Source organism: Leptodactylus fuscus, chromosome 4 (assembly GCF_031893055.1).
Source record: "Leptodactylus fuscus isolate aLepFus1 chromosome 4, aLepFus1.hap2, whole genome shotgun sequence".
Taxonomy (NCBI): domain Eukaryota; kingdom Metazoa; phylum Chordata; class Amphibia; order Anura; family Leptodactylidae; genus Leptodactylus; species Leptodactylus fuscus.
Window position 1 is genome coordinate 135,167,284 of NC_134268.1, and position 22,902 is coordinate 135,190,185.

At 44.0% G+C, this 22,902-nt stretch overlaps 1 protein-coding gene across 1 annotated transcript in view; it reads right to left on the reverse strand.

The window, feature by feature from the left end:
- LOC142201090 (sodium-dependent neutral amino acid transporter B(0)AT3-like) overlaps positions 1 to 21,030 on the reverse strand; it is a 69,655-nt gene extending 48,625 nt beyond the window's left edge. Inside the window, exons 1-3 of the mRNA XM_075271921.1 lie at positions 20,845 to 21,030; positions 19,580 to 19,611; positions 15,954 to 16,078 (exon numbers count right to left, since the gene is read on the reverse strand). Coding sequence (XP_075128022.1) covers positions 15,954 to 16,078; positions 19,580 to 19,611; positions 20,845 to 21,030 — 343 coding nt within the window. The remainder of the gene's footprint in view (positions 1 to 15,953; positions 16,079 to 19,579; positions 19,612 to 20,844) is intronic.
- Between the last annotated feature and the right edge of the window lie 1,872 nt (positions 21,031 to 22,902).

A 22,902-nucleotide genomic window follows, 5' to 3' on the forward strand; every position in this document is an offset into this window, starting at 1 on the left:
GAGGTTCGAAATTCGATTCGAACAGCCGCTCACTGTTCAAGTGTTCGAACGGGTTTCGAACCCCATTATAGTCTATGGGGAACATATACTCGTTAAGGGGGAAACCCAAATCCGTGTCTGGAGGGTCACCAAGTCCACTATGACACCCCAGGAAATGATACCAACACCCTGGAATGACACTGGGACAGCAGGGGAAGCATGTCTGGGGGCATAAAAGTCACTTTATTTCATGGAAATCCCTGTCAGCTTGCGATTTTCGCAAGCTAACTTTTCCCCATAGGAATGCATTGGCCAGCGCTGATTGGCCAGAGTACGGAATTCGACCAATCAGCGCTGGCTCTGCTGGAGGAGGCGGAGTCTAAGATCGCTCCACACCAGTCTCCATTCAGGTCTAACCTTAGACCCAGTGCTGATTGGCCGAAGGCTGGCCAATGCATTCCTATGGGAATGCAGAGACTTAGCAGTGCTGAGCCAGTTCTGCTCAACTACACCGTGTGCACCCTCGGCTCTGCTATATCAGATGGGCTGACCGGCACAAGGTGTAGTTGAGCAGAACTGGCTCAGCACTGCTAAGTCTCTGCAGTAGCAGGCTCTGCTACATCAGATGTAGCAGAGCCGAGTGTGCACACTCGGCTCTGCTATATCAGATGGGCTGACCGGCACACGGTGTAGTTGAGCAGAACTGGCTCAGCACTGCTAAGTCTCTGCAGTAGCAGGCTCTGCTACATCAGATGTAGCAGAGCCGAGTGTGCACACTCGGCACACGGTGTAGTTGAGCAGAACTGGCTCAGCACTGCTAAGTCTCTGCATTCCCATAGGAATGCATTGGCCAGCCTTCGGCCAATCAGCGCTGGCTCTGCCGGAGGAGGCGGAGTCTAAGGTCGGACCTGAATGGAGACTGGTGTGGAGCGATCTTAGACTCCGCCTCCTCCAGCAGAGCCAGCGCTGATTGGTCGAGTTCCGTACTCTGGCCAATCAGCGCTGGCCAATGCATTCCTATGGGAATGCAGAGACTTAGCAGTGCTGAGCCAGTTCTGCTCAACTACACCGTGTGCCGGTCAGCCCATCTGATATAGCAGAGCCGAGTGTGCACACTCGGCTCTGCTATATCAGATGGGCTGACCGGCACACGGTGTAGTTGAGCAGAACTGGCTCAGCACTGCTAAGTCTCTGCAGTAGCAGGCTCTTCTACATCTGCTATATCAGATGGGCTGACCGGCACATGGTGTAGTTGAGCAGAACTGTAAGGATTGGAGTCAGGGTCAGGCAGTGCAAAGTGACACAGCTGGGAAAGCAACACTGTGCAACTAATGACAAAAGGGGTCGTAGGCCCTGCAGCTATAGCTATGCTGTAATATCTGAGATGAGGCAGACCAATGCACTTCCTAATTGAAGTGCGCCTACCACGACTCCTTACGCTTCTATCCCGGCGGCTAGGATAAGGGAAGAGGAGGCCCTGAAAGTCCTAGGGACTGGAGTCACGGGGTCACACCTAAACAGAAAGCACAGTGTAACTGCAATGCAAAACAAAAGACTAAACAGCATGGAACCAGGGAGGACCACAGGTCCCAGCAAGACACAGAAGAGAAGGCGAGGTCAGACGAGCAAAAGGTCAAGCCAGGAGATATAATAAAGGTACCGAATCAAAAGACAAGGGATAGTCAAAAATACAAGCCGGGTATATAACCAAGGATCAGACCAAATACAAACAGATAGGGAAACAGACTGAGCAGGGGGACCAGGAAACCCAAAGTGAATGGCTGGCAAGGATCCATGCCTGGGTGGGGTTTAAATAGCAGCAGAGAACACACCTGATGGCTAATGACATGGAGACTGAGAGCAAGGAAAAGATTAACCCTTAATGACCTAAGCACACCCAATAGAACTCCTAACACGTCTCCCAGGGAGACGCCGTGCAGCAAGGAGACTGCGGCGACTCCGTATCCTGACAAGAACTGGCTCAGCACTGCTAAGTCTCTGCAGTAGCAGGCTCTGCTACATCAGATGTAGCAGAGCCGAGTGTGCACACTCGGCTCTGCTACATCTGATGTAGCAGAGCCGAGTGTGCACACTCGGTACACGGTGTAGTTGAGCAGAACTGGCTCAGCACTGCTAAGTCTCTGCATACCCATAGGAATGCATTGGCCAGCCTTCGGCCAATCAGCGCTGGCTCTGCCGGAGGAGGTGGAGTCTAAGGTCGGACCTGAATGGAGACTGGTGTGGAGCGATCTTAGACTCCGCCTCCTCCAGCAGAGCCAGCGCTGATTGGTCGAATTCCGTACTCTGGCCAATCAGCGCTGTCCAATGCATTCCTATGGGAAAAAGTTTATGTCACAAAAATCACAATTACACACCCGATAGAGCCCCAAAAAGTTATTTTTAATAACATTCCTACCTAAATAAAGGTTATCCCTAGCTATCCCTGCCTGTACAGGTATCCCTGTCTCTTAGTCACAAAGTTCACATTCTCATATGACCCGGATTTGAAATCCACTATTCGTCTAAAATGGAGGTCACCTGATTTCGGCAGCCAATGACTTTTTACGATTTTTTTCGATGCCTCCGGTGTCGTAGTTCCTTTCCCACCTCCCCTGTGCTGTTATTGGTGCAAAAAAAGCGCCTGGGAAGGTGGGAGGGGAATCAAATTTTTTTGGAGTTTGCCAAGTGATGTTCGATTCGAATCGAACACATCGAACAGCCTGATATCTGATCGAACATGTGTTCGATAGAACACTGTTCGCTTATCTCTAATCTTGATGCTTTAACATTCATTTTAAAGATGAGAATCTCATCTTTAAAATGATTTCAAGGACTTCATGATAGAATTTATAGTTTTGGAGCAATTCACTGTTGAAAACGCTATTTGGCATTGAGATCCAACTGTAGATCTCAATTCCTGACTGCGTTTCAACAGTTAATTGCTCCAAAATTTTAAGTTCTATCATTAAGTGCTTGGTATCATTTTAAAGATGAGATTCTCCTCTTTAAAAAGATTTTAAAGCATCAAGATATCTTAATGCAGTCCAGAGATATAGGGCTTTAAAATGTTCTCCTCCTCCTGTCTCGGGAAGCATTAGTGAACTGTAGCAGAAGGGGAAGATGGAGGAACAGCCCTGCAGCCTGCACAGTGATAATGAATGATCATCATTATCTGTGCATAACCTGTATGTGACACCAGGAGGGGGGTTATCAGGGACTTTCATCCATCTTAACCCCTCTCCTGTCAATCAGAGATCATACTATACTTTTGCACTCTGATCGTCACATACAGGTATAATGTTATTCCCCCTGAGCTTTACAAGTGGGGGAATAACAAGTATTCTTATGTAATACCCTCTACAGTCCCTGACAAAAGTTGTGTCGCTTATCTATGTTGTGGAATCAAAAGCTTATAAACTGACTTTAAATTCATCCATTTGTTTTAGAAATGACTCATATGAAAGCTGAAACCCTCCCAAATGTTTTTTTGTTAAGAAAATAAATTGGCTTCACTGCTGAAATATTGATCAATTAATGAACACAGAAAGGTCAGATTTTGGCAAGACAAAAGTTTTGTCGCTCACATAATGTAATGTGAAAATCAAACCAATAATTCAGTTCAAATACAAAGATATGTTTCCTAACATTGGTGAATGAAATTGTGGTGCTATTAGAGCCATATTTAATATTTTGGGTGACTTCCATGAACTTGAAGGGCGGCATCCATGCGTTTCAACAAAGATTCATACAATTTATTGATGAAGTCATCAGTAATAGCACAGAATGCAGTCTAACATGCCTCCCAGAGTTGTCTGCCAAGCTTCCTCTTTCATCCTACCCCAAACATGCTCAATGATGTTCATGTCTGGTGACTGAGCTGGCCAGTGCTGGATCACCTTCATCTTCTTTGCCTTGAGGAACTTTAATGTAGAGATGGATGTATGAGATGGAGCACCATACTGCAGCAAAATTTGACCCCTTTTATGATTGGGAATGTAAGAGGAAGCTAATACTTCTTGATATTTTAGGCTATTGACATTGCCTTCCACCTTGCAAATGTTTTGCATATCCCCATACTGAATGTAACTCAAGACCATGATCTTACACCCAGAAAACAGTTAAGTTTGGTGGTGAAATCTTGGATCCATACGGGCTCCAGAAGGTCTCCTGCAGTATTTGCGATGGCTGTGGTGTAATTCAACTGGAGCGTCATCTAGGAAATCCACCTTCTGCCACTTTTCCAGCATCCATCCGTTTAGTAGGCTGTGGGCCTTTAATTGCCTTTTGTTTAGTGATGGCTCCTGGGCACTGATTCGACCATGGAGGACATTTCGAGACAGAAGCCTACAAACTGTTCTAGTTGACACAGGGACTTGAGCTGACCAAGCCTGTTGGAGCTCTGGCATATATATAAATGCAGAGCTACAGTGGAATGGTTTAGATCAGGGGTGCCCAATACGTCGATCACGATCTACCAGTCGATCGCGAAGGATGTATGGATCGATCGCGGGATGTGGCCAGGGATCCCCGGTGTCTGCTTGTTCACAGCGCAGGCTGAGAGTCGACTCTCAGCCTGCGCTGTGAACAAGCACTCCGGACACTTGCAGGCTGGGCAGCAGCAGCTTCGGGGGATGAGGCGCTCTCCGCTCTTAGGGATGGAGGGAGCCGGGGTGCTGCTTCTTCACAGTGCAGGCTGAGAGTCATCTCCGGATACTGGCAGGCAGGGCTGCTGCAGCCCCAGCCTGCCAGTGTCCAGAGATAACTCTCAGCCTGCGCTGTGAAAAAGCAGACACCTGGGATCCCTGGACAGCCACAGAACGCTGTCTCCTGCATTCACGCTCCGTGCCGACCCCGCCCACAGGCCCGCCCCGGTCCCGCCCACAGACCACCCCGGCCCCGCCCACAGACCCACCCAGCCCCCCCACAAGAAGTGGGTAGTAGATCTTTTGCCTTAATCAGTTTAGGAAGTAGCTCACATGCTGAAGAAGTGTGAGCACCCCTGGTTTAGATCAACGAATATTCATGTGTTAGAATGGCCCAGTCACAGTCCAGACCTAAATTCCATTGAGCATCTGTGGCAAGACATGAAAATTGCTGGTCACAAATGCTCTCCATCCAATTTGGTTTAGCTTAAGCTAGTTTGCAAAGAAGAATGGACAAAAATATCTCTAGATGTGCAAAGCTCTTAAAGGGGCTCTATCAGCAAAATCATGCTGATAGAGCCCCAGATATGTGTGAATAGCCTTTAAAAAGGCTATTCAGGCACCGTAAATGTTATATTAAACTACCCCCCCGTTTTAAAATAATAACCTAAAAAAGAATGTGCTCTACTTACGGATCATACGCGCTGGGCGGGCATTCAGGGTGTGTCTTTATCTTCGTCCACGCCTCTTCTTCCTGCGATGTCCTCCGGTCCCGTCCTCCTCCGGCGCTTGCAAACGGACACTAATATAAAAAAAATAGCCTGGGCGCATGCGCAGTAGCATGCAGCTTCTACTACTGCGCAATCGCCCAGGCCATTTTTTTATATCAGTGTCCGCTCGCAAGCGCTGGAGGAGGACGGGACCGGAGGACAGGGGCGTGGATGAAGATGAAGACACACCCTGAATGCCCACCCAGCGTGCACGTTCGGTAAGTAGATCACATTCTTTTTTAGGTTATTATTTTAAAACTGGGGGGTAGTTCAATATAACTTTTACGGTGCCTGAATAGCCTTTTTAAAGACTATTCACGCATATGTGGGGCTCTATCAGCATGATTTTGCTGATAGAGCCCCTTTAAAGACATACTCCAAAAGACCTGTAGCTGTACTTGCAGTGAAAGGTGGCTCTAGAAAGTATTGATATAGGCGGGCTTAATACTTTTACATGTCACACTTTTCAGATTTTTATTTGATTAAAATTTTGAAAACTATGTATCATTTTCATTCCACTTCAGAATTATCTGCTACTTTGTGTTGGTCTATCACTTAAAATCTCAATAAAATACATTTAAGTTTGTGGTTGTAACTAGAGATGAGCGAAGACTAAAATGTTCGAGGTTCGAAATTCGATTCGAACAGCCGCTCACTGTTCGAGTGTTCGAACGGGTTTCGAACCCCATTATAGTCTATGGGGAACATATACTCGTTAAGGGGGAAACCCAAATCCGTGTCTGGAGGGTCACCAAGTCCACTATGACACCCCAGGAAATGATACCAACTCCCTGGAATGACACTGGGACAGCAGGGGAAGCATGTCTGGGGGCATAAAAGTCACTTTATTTCATGGAAATCCCTGTCAGCTTGCGATTTTCGCAAGCTAACTTTTCCCCATAGGAATGCATTGGCCAGCGCTGATTGGCCAGAGTACGGAATTCGACCAATCAGCGCTGGCTCTGCTGGAGGAGGCGGAGTCTAAGATCGCTCCACACCAGTCTCCATTCAGGTCCGACTTTAGACTCCGCCTCCTCCGGCAGAGCCAGCACTGATTGGCCGAAGGCTGGCCAATGCATTCCTATGGGAATGCAGAGACTTAGCAGTGCTGAGCCAGTTCTGCTCAACTACACCGTGTGCCGAGTGTGCACACTCGGCTCTGCTACATCAGATGTAGCAGAGCCTGCTACTGCAGAGACTTAGCAGTGCTGAGCCAGTTCTGCTCAACTACACCGTGTGCCGGTCAGCCCATCTGATATAGCAGAGCCGAGTGTTCGAATCGAACACATCGAACAGCCTGATATCCGATCGAACATGTGTTCGATAGAAAACTGTTCGCTCATCTCTAGTTGTAACGTGACAAAATGTGAAAAAGTTTAAGTGACTTTTGCAAGCCACTGTACCTGGAAGAAAAACCACTCCAAGGAAGACTTCATCACTTACAAAACAGTGGTTCTCAAATTCAAGAATGCACCAACCTCTGCAAAACAAGGAGTATGAATAGTTCTGCAAGCCACTGTACGTTTTTGCCATGGTCGCCTATTTATTGGTCGAGCTCTGGTATGTTTGAGGGAGGGCTGTGATAATGGTGTTCTTAGAAAGCTGTGGCAACATCTATGTCCTGAAGTGAGGATATGTTAGAAAATGGTAAAAGAGTGTCTGAATATGCAGATGTCAAGGCAGGTAAGGTTCCTTTAGGTGTGTGCCAATTTCTGTATTGTGGTCAATTAAAGAGGAAAGGGATGAGAAGGTCATTAAAAGGAGTCTATCATTGCAGAAATCAATTTTATTTAAAAAATTTTTACTGACCCCCATGTGGGAATAGTCTTTATAAAGGCTATTCTACTCCTACCTTTATTTCACTTCTCTTCCCCACCATTTTTGAATTATGAAGTTTAATAGCTTAATGCAAATAATGCTCAGAGAGCTCAGGGGGCGCTCCCCCTGTGTTCCAAGCGCAGCGCCTATGCTGCCTCTGTCTTCTATTAATGACTCCCCCTGATTCTTCTGCCATACTTTTCGATGTTCTGACTTTGTCCTCTTCAGGATTGAAATTCTGCGCATGTGCCATTGGCATCTTGAGTTGATGCGCAGGCACAGTACGCTCGTGTAGTTCTATGGAGTACTGAGCTACTGAGCATCATTTGTGTTCTCTGAACATCATTTGCATAAACTTATTAAACTTTATATAATTAAAAAATGGCCGAGAAGAAAAATGAAGGAGTAGAATAGCCTTTATAAAAGTTATTCTAACGTGTGGTCAGCAAAAAAAATCGATTTCTGCAATGATAGATTCCCTTTAAATTGTGGTCAGAAAACGTGGTGGGAGAGTTAGAGAAGTACGGAACACAGGCAGGCCAAGATCAGTTCAAGTCTGTGTCCCTCTTTATGAGTGGCAGTGGAGGACCACTGTGGGAGGCCAAAGGGGGTGGTGAAAGATAAGAGTTTGGAAGCAGAAAGATATTTTGAGTCAATGATGATGTTGAAATCTCCCATTATGATAGTGGGGTATTAGTTGAAAGGAAGTTCATGAGCCAGGTGGTGAAGTAGTCGATAAAGGAGGTGGTAGGTCATGATGGTCGGTAGATGCAACTTGGAGATTGGAGGGTGAGGAAATGCAGACAGAGTGCACTTTAAAAGAGAGGAGTTTAAGAGCAGGTAATGGCAGTGTTGGGGTGACGGACTAGTTATTAGATATAGTAGGAAAAGACCAACACTTCTGCCATGTTTGTTGCTGGGGGGAGTGTAGGGAAACTGAACACTACCACAACAGAGAGCAGCGGGAAAGGTAATTTCTGAGGGTGTCAGGACAGCAATAAAACAAAGTTTGGGAGAAATTAAAATTTTTTGGATGTATTCTAGTTTGTTACTGGATGATGCGTCTGAATAGTGGTGTCACCATATCCCTTTATCATCATCTTTATTTACTGTACTGCTTATGCTGGCTGCCAACTAAATAGCCACTACCACCATCACACAGACATGTCCTGCAGCCTGGTCCATCATATGTCCTGTTGCACTGCCACACGTTACTATAGTTGTCTAGTTCCTACCACCAGTGTCACCACTCAGTCAGATATGTCCTGCAGCCAGGTTCACCAACACATTCCTGTATAGTACACTAATGGTGCTACAGTATTGGTATAAAAAAAACTAAAACAATTTAGATTTCACATCTGCTCTGTCATTGGAAGTTTTTTAAAAAATAAAATAAAAAACAAAACAATTCTTCATCACTTTTCAAGTGGCTTAGGGAGCGTTCACACTACCGTCGGTGTCCGACAGGTAGTGTCCGCTCCTAGTGTCCGCTCAAAATCTGTCACGGACATTAGGAGCGGACACTAGCTGTGTCCGTGACACCTGTCATTTATTTAAATGGGCATCGGGTGCGTTCTTTTGCACTCCGTGCCCGTCCTTCCCTGTCCGCAAGTGAAGATGTCCGACTTCTCAACCGGACAGAAGAACCCTGCTAAGCCAATGAGCTACATTCATTTGGGCCTAGTCGGGAGGGAGGCAGTGTCGCTGCCTGAAGAAAGGGCATGTCACTTCTTTTTTCTGCGAGCGGGAATAAACTGCTCGAGGAAAAAGGAAATGACCGGCTCCCATTGATTGCAATGGGAGGCGGTTTTTTGAGCTGGATTGTGACTCAAAATCCAGCCCAAAAAACCCCTTCTGAACCCGGTCTAAGGGGTGCAGCACAAACCGTGTTTCACTTGTGAAACACGGGCTGTATGTCAGCCAGATTTACTGGCTTGAACTTCATGCTCAGAGTGGGACTCCTGGCAGTATAGTCATCTATGATGCTAGGAGTCCTTGGCTCCCAGTGACATTCTGCCCCTTATCAATTACAACATGGGACAGTATGTCGCTGGATGTGTGCTGCTCCCCTATGGCTCAGAAGAATACAGCAAAATCAGCAACAAAAAAAAGCTGCATTTCTGCAATGTGGGGCCTCAGTCTTAGGCCAGGGCCCCATGGGCCAGAAACGCCACGATTTGCCCTCGGCAGAAATGCCGCGGGAAAAATCGCGGCGTTTTACAGTACTTCCAAAGCGGATGGGATTTGCAGAAAAAATCGCAGTGCGGACATGCTGCGATTTCCAAAACTGTTGTGGTTTTGAAAATCGCAGCATGTCAATTATATCTACGGAAACGCTGGCGGCTTCCCTGTAGATATAATTGTAACAGAAAGTCCGCAGAGGAAAACACTGTGAACTTTATGTTCAAAGCGCTACAGGAAAAACCATGATGCGTTCATGCCGTGGTTGTTCCCGTAGCGCTTTAGCACGGCGTTTTCGGCCAGTGGTACCTTAGCCTTAGGGTGTTTCTTTTCAGGTAGTGACACACCGTGTACCCAGATGTGACTATACCCAAATCTAGTCCCCAGCTAACAGTGCTGTCACTTTGGTATAAGTGTGACACCTATTAATTCTGGTTACTACACTGCAAGGAATTAAATATAGCTGAAATAAATCCATGTTTCACTTAAAAGAAAAGTGAAGGTACTGGTGGCCTGGGACTGAATGCAGCATCCAGGTACATAGTGTGTCTCCCCCTACAGTGTTACCTCTCTCTGCTACCAGTCGCATACATTTACTTCTCCTCACTATGCTCTGCTCAGTCGGCCTCAAGGAAACTGCGCTCTCCTGGTTCTGCTCTTATCTCTCAGACCGCACTTTCAGTGTATCATTTGCGGGCTCTGTTTCCTCCCCTCTTTCCCTTGCTGTTGGGGTTCCTCAGGACTCGGTCCTAGGCCCTCTGCTCTTTTCTCTCTACACAGCCCCCATTGGACAAACTATCACCAGATTTGGCTTCCGGTACCATCTTTATGCTGATGACACCCAATTATACACATTTTCCCGTGACATCACCCCTGCACTAATACAGAGCAACAGTGACTGTCTTTCTGCTGTCTCAAATATTATGTCTTCGCTCTATCTGAAACTAAATCTCTCTAAGACTGAGCTACTACTGTTTCCACCATCTAATAGATCTGTCCCTGATATATCCATTGCCGTCTCAGGCCTTACTATAACTCCTAGGCAGCAGGCCCGCTGCCTCGGGGTTATGTTTGACTCAGACCTTTCCTTCACCCTCCATATTGAATCACTCACATGCTCATGTCACCTCCACCTGAAAAACATCTACAGAATACGCCCTTTCCTTAACAGAGATACATTAAAGGGATTCTACCATTAAAAATCTTTTATCTGTGACTAACACGTCGGAATAGCCTTTAGAAAGGCTATTCGTCTCCTACCTTTAGATGGGATCTCCGGCGCGCCGTTCCTTAGTAATACCGGTTTTTACCGGTATGAAAATTAGTTCTCTGGCAGCGATGGGGGCGGGCCCCAGCGCTGAAAATTCGATGACGGCGTCCCCATCGCTGTCCGAGAACAGGATCCTGCGCCGCCTCCATCTTCTGCTGGATCCTCCCCTTCTGGCTTCTCTTGCTCTTGTAGTTCTATACAGGAGCATAGAGAGGCCACGCCAAAATGGCCGCCGGCCGGCTCCTGTATTGAACTGCAAGAGCGGCTACCCAAAAATGGCCATTTTGGGGTAGCCGCTCTTGCAGTTCAATACAGGAGCTGGCCGGCGGCCATTTTGGGGTGGCCTCTCTATGCTCCTGTATAGAACTACAAGAGCAAGAGAAGCCAGAAGAGGCGGAGTTGCTGCAGGAGAAGGAGGCGGCGCAGGAAAGAGCTCTGGGCAGCAATGGGGATGCGCTCATCGGTGTTTCAGCACTGGGGCCCGCCCTCATTGCTGCGGAGAGCTCATTTGCATACCGGTTAAAACCGGTATTTCTACGGAACGGCGCGGCGGAGACCACGTCTAAAGGTAGGAGACGAATAGCCTTTCTTAAGGCTATTCCGACGTGTTCATTAGAAAAAAAGGTAGTTTAATGGTAGAATCCCTTTAAAGACACTCTTTGTCTCTCTGATTCATTCTCGCCTTGACTACTGTAACTCCTTACTAATTGGCGTTATGAAGAAAAACTTTTATGGCCATCTTGCACCCAAGAGGTGCCCGTTTTCATGTCTGTCTCATACATTTCTTTTTGTGGAGGGATCCATGAAAATGGTCAAACCGTATGACCGTATTCTGACAGTCCATGACAATTTTTTTTTTTATGGACCACCACATGATACATGACCCCATTTTTCTGGCCACCTACACGGTATATGACCGCTATTTTTTTTTTTACCACATCGTATATGACCCCTTTTTTTTGGCCCCACAAGGTATATGACCTGTGTTATTTGCCCCCCACAGTATATCGTCCCACTTAAAAAAAGCTGATTAACAAAATGCCCCCCCCTTCCCCAGTTTGTTACATTCTTTACACCCCTTGTCACACGGCCCTTATTCACTTTCATGTGAATGTATCCTACTTTTCCTCCTGCTTCAATCATGCTGTCCTAACAACACTACTCCTCTCTCACCCCAACCTATGCTGCTATCGACCCGTCTCTATCCTCCCTGGCATCTCTAAAATTCTTAAACGCCTGGCCTATTTCCACCTGATCCACTGTCTCTTCTATCTCTCTTCTGGACCCCTTTGTGTATTACACTTTACAGAAACATCCTTTAGAAAAGTCTCCAATGATGACGGCCAAATTTTTGTATAATCGGAGTTTATTGAAAATTTTTATAATAAAGAACACAAACACAAACAAAAAAAAAAGGAAAACCAGAAGACACGCAGGCCCCAATCAGCATATACACACACGGAGGGGGGGAACCCCCAACCGATAGACTCAACAGGGAACAGTTGATGCTAAAGCAATAAACCAAGAAGAAATAAACCGACCACGAGGGCCACGTAGTATGATCAACAGAACACGGAGAAAGCAGGGAAGGGGGACAAGGCCCCGGAGGGATGAACAAACAGACTAGATCACAAACACGAACAGGAGAGAGGGGGGAGACAGGACAAGAGACAAGGGGAGGACCCAAAGGGGAAAGGAAAAGGCAAAAAGAGAAAGCAAGTAGGAATGGAGATCCGACCAAATCTCCACCTAAGGAAAAGAAGAAGAGAAGTCAGAGGACTCCTGGAAAATCACCCAGGGCCGCCAGAGTTGCTCAAACCTCGAGGAGTCAGGAGAATCCTCTGCAACCAAGGCCTCCATTCTCCGAATAAGGAGAAATTCCTGGAGAAACTCAAGGAGGGTAGGCGGAGTAGGGCTGCGCCAATGACAGCCCTAGCGGCCGTGAGAAAATGCCCCAGCAAATCCTTCTTAATAGCAGGCAACTTACCAGGAATGACAGAAAGCAGAGCCAGTTGAGGCGAGGCCACGACTGTGCGTTCACACACTCTAGAGTAGAGAGAGAAGACCGCATCCCAAAACGGCCGGAGCACAGAGCACTCCCACCAAATATGAAGCATAGTGCCCCTTTCGGCACCACAGCGCCAACACCGGTCAGAAACGGTAGGGAAGATCCTTTGAAGGAGGTCAGGACATCTATACCATCTGGTAAGGATCTTAAAGCTCCTCTCCTGCGCACTACAGGGCAAAGCCAATTTATGGGAAAGAAGGAAGGCCTTATCCCAGTCGGCCGGCTGAAGGCCGGAGGGGAGCTCAGCATCCCACGAAGCCACATACGAGGGAAGCCCTAGCGAGACATTGGTGAGAAGAAGATCATACAAAAGAGCTAACACGCGACAGGGAGGGCCTGATGAGGCAGCGATGGACTCCAACACCAACAGGGGAGTAGAAAGCCGAGAGGAGAGAGCAAACTTTCTGAGAAAGGATGACAATTGGCTGTACTCCAACCAAGAGAGGCAGAGGTCAGGGTGCGTCAAACAGAGCTGAGCGAAGGGGAGGAGGGAGGAGTCACCCACAACTTGTCGGAGGCGAACGTCAGACCTATCCCAGCAAAGGAATCTAGAGCCCGAGCAACCCGGGGGGAACAATGACGGCCAAATTTAAATGGAACTAATTTTTCTGGATCTCTCAGCAGCCTGTGACAGTGTAGACCACTAAAACCTCTTCTCACTATGCTCCACCTTATTTAATGTATCCTTTTGTGGTGCTATTTCTTCTCCTGTTCCCCATTTTGTTGGATTTTCTCAGGGCTCAATCCTAGGTTCCCTCATCTTCTCTCACTACATAGCCCTTATTGGACAAACTATCAGCATATTTGTTTTCAATCCCATCTTTATGCTGATGACACCCAGGTACAGTATGTACCTCATCCTCCCCGCACTACTATAGAATACCAGAGGCCGTCTCTCTGCTAGATCTAACATCATTTCTTCTCTTTATCTGAAACGGAATATTTCAAAAGCTGAATGTCTTCCCTCCATCTACTAAATGACCTAATCCTGATATCTCCATTTCTGTCTGCGGTCTTAGGCTGGGTTCACACGATGTCTTTTGGCTCGTAATTTGGCACGTAGACACCTGCGGCGTTCCCCCCTTTGTGTACGGCTAGCTCTGCTCATTCCGCGCCGTACACGCGGGCACTTTCCATTCACTGCAATGGGAGTGCTCGTAGTGAAAAAAGCAGCCCATTCATTTCTATGGGGAGCACTCGTATGCCGGCTCCCATAGAAATGAATGGGAACTGCTTTATACACCGCTGATTCTGAACGTGTTTTACGTTCAGAATAAGCTGGCGTATACTCAGTGTGAACTCACCCTTAGATATAATTAAAACAATGATGCCAAATACATAAGCAAAAGTCAAAGAGAAAGAATGAAAAAAAAAATAAGAATTTAATTATATCAAAACACATCAGCACTTATAATTCACTCTTCATAAAACCTAAATTCTATTAGTTGGCAACATACAAAAACGGACTGATGCACATACTGATTGTATACTGACACCTTTTTATGCTGATAGCAAATGCTGTCTGTCCCCTAGAGGACAGATAAGGGGATGAAAAGTAGAAAATTGTAAACAGAGTAGAGATAAGGACATATAATAATTATCCTTATCTCTATTCTGTTTACAATTTACTATCAGCATAAAAAGGTGTCAGTATACAATCAGTATGTGCATCAGTCCGTTTTTAGTCTCAAACTGAATTCAAACAGATAGATGGCATACTGATGTGTGACCCAAGCATTAGCTTGTTTCTGAGTTTAAATTTACATTATAAATGAGACTGTTCTAAAGAAAGCAATAAAATGCAACTTTATAAATAATATTTAGAAAAACTTTTATTAATTTCAATTTAAAAACTAATCTAATGTGAAGGGTAAAGTTTCTTACACTGCCCAATTTTTTCTGGGCCCTTTACCATCCCCTTGTAGGCCTACAGTGCCCTCAAGGGGGCGTTATCGCCCACTTTGAGAAAGACTGCCATACACCTTACACCAGCCAATATATTTTTTAATCTCTGGGTTACATTCCCTACTGGATTCCCCAAACATGGCTTCACTTAATCTCAGTAGCAAAAACCCCATGGTATTCCTTTGCTAAAGAAGACAAGTGGAAACCCCTATGGGCTTCTGTAACTGTCTGATGTAATAGTGACCACTTTGATGATCGCTTCCCTCTATACTTTCGATTTTAAAGGGGTATTCCCATCTACATAATTGTTTTTAAATTTGTAGACAATTAAAAGTTAAACATTTTTGCAAATATAAGTAATTAAAAATTCTGCAGAGTTTTAAAGATTTTCTCTAACTTTCTTAGTGTTATCCTTATCTGTCATCTTGATCGGTTGCCATGGATATGACCACCAATGCAGAAATTTTCTAAAGTCAGAAAATCAGCCATGATTTCTTTATTGTGGCCGGGATATCTTCTGATGCATGTAGTGTCCCTGCCTGATAACCCAGCTACAATAAGAAAATCATAGCAGGGTTCCTGACAAGTCCCAGACCATAGAAAGTTTCTGCATTGGTGGTCGTATCCATGGCAACCGATCAAGATAAAAGACTGTCACCACTAAGAAAGTTAGAGAAAATCATTAAAACTCTGCAGAATTTTTAATTACTTATATTTGCAAAAATGTTTAACGTTTAATTATCTACAAATATAGATATGATTATGTACATGGGAATACCCCTTTAACAAACATGTTACCACTTTTCGGTTTACTATTCAAACCCTTGCATTGCATTTCTGGGCTCGATAGTTTCTTGGTTAGAATGTATATCTATGTAACCTATACTGCTATATTTCTATCCATTGTTTCCTTGAGTTGCAAAACCAATAAAAAGATATTTAAAAGAAATATCTATGTTATGGTATGAATAAAGTTTTCTATTGGGGATAATGTTCTGCACTTATACGTAGCTATGGAATGAAGGTGGGTCGCAATATATATAAAAAGATTAGTAAACTAGATAGATTATATAAAAATGAATTTTCATTTCAAGAAACAAAAAAACTTGTAGCATTTACAATACTTATAACACTTGACAATACTAGATGTATCGTCCTTGCATACATATGGTTGGAAATATGTCTGTCAACAAATACTACAGCCAGATAGGACACTAGGGAGAAGCCATCTTTGCAGGCTAAATACTATAAATTTGACAAGGTTCGAGCCTTCAGCTGTATCTAGATTGAGTTCATTTTATTGCATGTACTGCACTTACCTCCTCCGTAGGTCTGACATAAATAAGGAAATCTCCATACATTTCCTAAACCCACTGCAAATCCAATACACGTCAATAAATACTGGACTTTATTGTCCCATTTCGGTCTCTCCTGGCTCTCCTGGCTATTTGAGACATTGGACAGTTCTTTAGTAGCCATGGTTTGGATGAGGTAAATTCTGACAGGTTTGTGAAACGTGCTAGAGTCATATATAACTTAGACTACCATTAATATGTACCTAATTTGAGTAATCCGCTAGGCTTAAGATAACAAGTGGCTTGAAAAAGAGTAAAGAATTAATTTAGTGAATAAGAATGAGGGGTTTTGTTACAGATGGACTGGTTAATTTGTAACTAATATTAAAGGATTTTATGTGTTCAATTGTCTTGACTAAAAAGTAATATCATTCGGAAGTGTTAAAACTCGGCTCTCTGGTATAAGTTAAAGGCATAGATAGAGTGACTTGTATGTATGATAACTGATTTTGATAATATTCGTTATTAAAGAAGTCTTCCGAACTTGATATTTATTAATTCAACAGGCAAACACAGTTATGATAAACTGTATAGACAAGCAGTACAATAATGTACGATAGTGAATATGATCATTGATATGTTATGGCGCACTTATTAGGGCCAATTTAGGCTGTTGTCTAAGGGTCCATTCACACGGAGGAAAATGGTGTGGAATTCTCCATGCTGACAAAAAAGCCTCCCATTGATTTCAATGGGTTCTGCTAGCTTTTTTTTTCCACTAGCAGAATTTTCCGCTAACAGAAAAAAAAGCTAGCAGAACTCATTGAAATCAATGGGAGGCTTTTTTTTTCAGCGTGGAGAATTCCACACCAAATTCCTCACCGTTTTCCTCTGTGTGAATGAACCCAAAGGCTGAAGGTTCCTGGGGTCCCACGGCCACTCAACTTTAATATAGCCCTATACAATTAGAGAGGAAAGGGAACTCCTGCTCTACATTTCTCTGTCTTTGCATACATTTGTGCCAATTCTTCACAGATGTACACAGGGGCCGTTGAAATAACAAAGTTTCTTAAAAGGAATCTGTCAGGGCGATTTGAGACACTAAACCAACCACAGGTCCTTACAGACCTGGAGTATAGTGTCCCAAATCACCATGTTACAAAAACATCAGTGTCTGCAATAAAAATAAAAAAGCTTTATATTCACCCTGCCAATGTACTCCTTGCACAATTCTTCACTGAAGCCAGGGGAGTATACATCAGCTTCAATGCTTATACCCTATAACTCCAGCACTTATACATCCTCAGCTTCACTGAAGAACTGCGATGGCACTGGGAGCATCAGAGATAAGTCCGATAAGACTCGTCGGACTCTCTAGGAGTCTCTAGGTAACAATAAAGGTGTATTTTTTTTTGAATGCTGACCCAGATGGATTTAAAACAGGGCAATTTTCCACATTAAGCCTCTTAAAAAAAAAAACCTCCACCGGATTGAAGACTGCCAGAGAATATGTGTAAGGTAGATGTGTGTGCCTATATGACTGTGTGTGTATACAGTGGGTACGGAAAGTATTCAGACCCCTTTAAATTTTTCACTCTTTGTTTCATTACAGCCATTTGCTAAAAATCAAAGAAGTTCATTTTATTTCTCATTAATGTACTCTTAGCAACCCATCTTGACAGCTAAAAAAACAGAAATGTAGATATTTTTGAAAAATGTATTAAAAAATAATAACAAGGCATTATTAAAACTAAATTAACACCCCAAATGCCTGACTGTAATAGGAATAGTAACTCCAGCATATACCTGTTGGTTTTTCTTTTTCACTTTCACTTTGCTAGCTCTCCTCCTACTCCTTTGAGTCCTCCTGGGGGAGACTTTTCAGGATGCAGATGGCAGGAGCAGGGTCCAGGCAGGGTCCTTGTCATTGGTGGGCAGTGAGAGAAGGGGGAGCATCCTATACCTCAGCTCTAGCAGAGCACTGAAGGGACGCTCCCTCTTCATATACTACATAAAGTTCCCATGCACAATATGCCACGTGTGCCACTCTTGGCATGCGTTCCAGGGGTTGACGACCTCTGCTCTATAGTATATCTGTGTGCACTTGCTCCGTGTATAAGCCTCTTTCTATAACATACCTCCCAATGTCTGTATCTCTATTTGCCCCGTACCCTTGTATGGCAAAACAGTTGTCAAGTGATCATCACTTACTGATATGAGTCCAAATAAAGAACTTAAAATATAATTAATATTGGCAACGAATATGAATGCAGCATGCAATTCTAGTATGAAATTCTATTTTTTCATATTTTAAGTTAATTTTTAATTTAGCTGATATGCAAATTGTAAGCCTAAAACAGCAAGCAAAGCAACTTGTATGCCTAACTCAGCGAAGGCAAATATTTAAATCACAATGTCATTTCAGTAGTAAAATGAGTAGTGGACTTACAATCATTAACGGCTGATGTGTGAACCATTATGCAAGCCCCTTTTCCATCACCAGTGAGTAATCAATAAACTTGTAAGAAAATTCTAATGATAGACACAGTGTTTTTATTGCTTTATTGGTTATTTTACATACTGGGATAAATTATTGTACACAAAATAATGTTTAGTTTTCCGCAATGTCACATAGTTGACTCCCTTTCACAAAGGCTAGGATTGGACCATGGTCATAGGTGGACTCATATCTGTGTATCTGAGAAGGACTTTATGAAGTCACATCAGTGGTGTGTAGAGATTATAGGTCATTAAAGGGGGAGTATACCATATGTGCAGTCTGAAAATGGGACCATCGCCCCTATAAAAAACCCTTTCTTCCAGCCGCATGGAGAAATGGTTTATGAAGTCTGGAGAGGTGGTTTATGATGATCACTTCGCTCTTGACTAATTAACTTTAGGGCATCAAGAGGGCCATATTTTGTATATACACATAGACCCTTTTCTGTGTATTTGTACCACAAAATTCATTATTATAATGACTGTGTTTATATATGCATTTTTTTTTTCTTTTTTATTAAATCTATAGGGAAAGCATTTTTTTTTCCATAACGTGTAGATGAGATTAGACAGAATCTCATTCACTTTGCTAGAACTTTAAAAGAAGTGTTTTTTGTTTTTTTTGCATTTCCACAGCAGGAAAAATGCTGCATTTCTGCAACATGGGCCTTAGCCTAAGGCACATTTCAGAGAAGAAAGGATATTGGTTAGCTACAATCTGTCTAAAACACAATCCAGGGAATACTTCTTACCATATCTTCATAACAGAGGAGTCAAATACTGTGTAGAAAAATAGATCCCACTTATTGTCTTCTGTCTGGCTATTGCTTCCATCTGGCTTTTGTTGGCTTTTACAAGTTATGTCAAAGCTTGACGTCCACCCATCTATAAATATTTATACAGACTGTGAGAAGATGACAGACAGAGTGCTGGAGTCACGATATATCTCCCCCAAATTTCTGACATATGTGTGGTCCAGGGCAGATCTTGAATAACCTGTGTTATGAGGAGAACCAGAGCCGTTGGCGGAGGCTGCTGGTCCTCTCCCCGCTGTGCTCCTGAGTTCCCGCTTCCGGGTCTCAGGAGGCAGCCCGGAAATTCAGGGTTTGACGGTCTCCTCCTGAGCTGGATGGGGGACTTCCGTTTTTGGCCGTTCTGCAGTCTCTTTCTTTTGCAGGCTGGTCTATGCAGCCTGCAAAAGAAATTATGATTTTTTGCAATGCATTGCAATGCATTAGCATTATAATGCATTGCATTAGTGATAAGACCCCTAGGGGGTCTAATAAATGCAAAAAAATTTTTTTAAAAAAAGTAAAAAAAAATGAATTTTTTTAAAAAAAAAGTATTAAAAATTCAAATCACCCCCTTTCCCTAGAACACATATAAAAGTAGTTAAATACTGTGAAACACATACATTTTAGGTATCCCTGTGACCCAAAATCGCCCGCTCTACAAATCTATAAAAATATTTTTCCTGTACGGTAAACGCCGTAGCGGGAAAAATAGTTAAAAGTGCCAAACTGCCGTTTTTTCACTGTTTTGATTCTGATAAAAATTTGAATAAAAAGTGATCAAAGCAATAACATTTTCCAAAAATGGTAGAAATAAAAAGTACACCCAGCCCCGCAAAAAAAGACACCCTATGCATCCCTGTACACTGACGTATAAAAAAATTACAGCTGTCGGAATATGGCAACTTTTAGAAAAAAAAATTTAAACACATTTTTCTATTTTTTAAGGGGTTAAAATGTAAATAAAACCATATGAATTTGGTATCCCCGGAATCATACGGAAACACAGAATACAGGGGACATGTCATTTTGGCTGCATAGTGAACATCTTAAAACCAAAGCCTGTAAGAAAGTCGCAGAAATGCATTTTTTCTTCAAATCCACTCCATTCTGAATTTTTTTCCAGCTTCCCAGTACATTATACAGAATAATTAATGGTGCCATCATGAAGAAAAATTTGTCCCACAAATATTAAGATCCATATGGCTCTGGGAGCGGAGAAATAAAAAAGTTATGGGGTTTAGAAGGAGGGGAATCAAGAACGAAAATAAAAGACTGCCATCGGCAGGAAGGGGTTAAGGAGGGCTCCGGACCGCTGCTGGCTATTCAGTTGATCTCCATATCCTGGTAGTAAGCATCCCCTGTTCTGATTGCCTGTGTTTTTGGACCCTTTTGCTTTGACCTTTGACCTTGCCTTTGCCTCCTGATTCCATACTCTGCCTATTCCTGTTAACAAGCTTGGCTTGCCTCTATACCTCTGCTCCCTGAAATCTGCATTGTACTTCGCCACCGCTCCTGTTACTGACTCGGCCTGCCTGATGTTCCATTTGGATTTCCCTCTGTACTGAGTTGCCCTCTTGCTGATGACCTGAACCGTATGACTATGATTTAATCTCTGTTATCACCTGCTGACTAGCTGCCTCAATCTTCTGGATCCCCAGACCTACACTGCAACCCAAAACATCTGTTGGTAAAAGTCTCAGTGTCTGGTTTCCCATGATCTGTGGTGCGCTGTGTGTTTGGCGTTTCTCGACCTGTACTGCTCTGCCCAGCAGTGCGGCCAAGTCCATCCCCACAATCTGGAACTCCATTGTTGGAGTTGGTGCGGTCGGGGGGGTGTTAGACACATGGCACAGTGTTTACCAGTTTATTTAGTACTGGTTCTTACTTCAGTTCTGGACTGCATCTGCTATCCTAACAAGCTGTAGCCAAGGTGTGGGTCATAGGATCGTTACTGGACCATAAAAGGCTGCAGAGCTTGCACTTCAGAGCAGATCCTGGGATGAGAGGAAGCAGCTGTGTCTGCCCTGACACTGAGAGCTTTGTGTACAGTACAGTGTTGTCTTGGTCGATTCGTATGGCTGGTAGTAAGCCGCATGTACAGTTAATATTTTCTGTTTAGTTAGCGCTCAAACGAGCAGGTTTGTTTTGTCCTTTTTACCTGAAGTTAAGGCTGTATTTTATTTTGCTCATTTTTTGTACTTGACATAAAGGTTTATTTATTGAGCTGTTTTTCTTAAATAAACTGCTTTGCTGTAAGCTCAGACACATCAGCAAAAAGCCCTGATGGAAGCCGAGAGGTGAGAGCAGCAAGCACAGCAGCAGGAGGTGAACTTGCAGCTGATGCAGACACTGAACAACTCTTCAAGGCTGTGGTTCACCAGAGGGTGGTAGGAGAGTCTACTGGTGTAAGAAAGACCCGGAGGGTACAGACCACTGCTCTAGCTGCCGTACAGAGTGCTCTACAAAAGATGACATCCATAGACAACATGGAGGCAATATCTTTGGGTTTTTGAGTGAGTTGCCGAGCAAGAGAAACTGCCTAAGGATCAGTGGGCTGATGTAGTGGCACCTTTTCTCACTGGAGAACCTCCGGAGTACTGTTGAATTGCCTAATATAAGGCACCCCACGAAAATAAGGCATGCCCGACAGTGGTGGGAGGGGGTTAGTAATTGAGTGATCTAAGAGTGACTGGTCCAATCCCATTGTTTTGATTCCTAAGCCAGATAGTACCATAAGGTTCTGCAATGATTTCCGTAAGCTTAATGAAGTTTCAAAGTTTAATGCATACCCGATGCCCAGAATCGATGAGATAATTGAGAGGTTGGGACATGCCAGGTATTTCTCCACCCTTGACTTAACAAAAGGGTACTGGCAGGTACCGCTCACTAAAAATGCTAGAGAAAAAACTGCATTTGTCACCTGGATGGCCTATTCCAGTATTTGACAATGTCATATGGTTTACATGGAGCTCCAGCAACCTTCCAGAGTTGATGGACAGAGTCCTTAAACCCCATCGAAGGTATGCTTCAGTCTACCTGGATAATAGTGTTATCTTTAGTACACACTGAGAAAGTCACTTACCAAAGGTACAAGCCATGCTGCCATGCTAAATTTCCACCAAGCAGCTGGTTTAACAGCCAACTGAAAGAAGTGTGCTTTGGGTCTTGAAGAGGCTTGATATCTGGCGTATATAATAGTAAGAGGAGTAATAAAACCCCAGGTTAAGAAAGTGGAGGCCATTGAAAATTGGCCACGACCCTTAAATAAAAAGCAAGTGAGAGCTATTCTGGGAATTATTGGGTATTATCGCTGGTACATCCCAAAATTTGCGACTATTGCAGCCCCAATGACAGACCTGATTAAGGGAACGAGTTCCGTAATGATGAAGTGTAGTGAAGATGCTGGTGTTCAAGTTAATCCTCTGTAAACAGAGGGTTTTGGTCACACCTGACTTCACACTGAATTTTTGGTTCAGACCGACACCTCTGATGTGGGGTTAGGAGCAGTCTTGTCTTGCACCCAGTCAACTATCTGAGTAGGAAGCTTACACCTACTGAAAGAAATTATAGCCTTGTGGAGAGGGAGTGTTTAGCCATTAAGTGGGCCCTAGAGTCCCTAAGGTATTACCTTTTGGGCCAACACTTTAAGCTGGTCACTGATCACTCCCCTCTGACCTGGA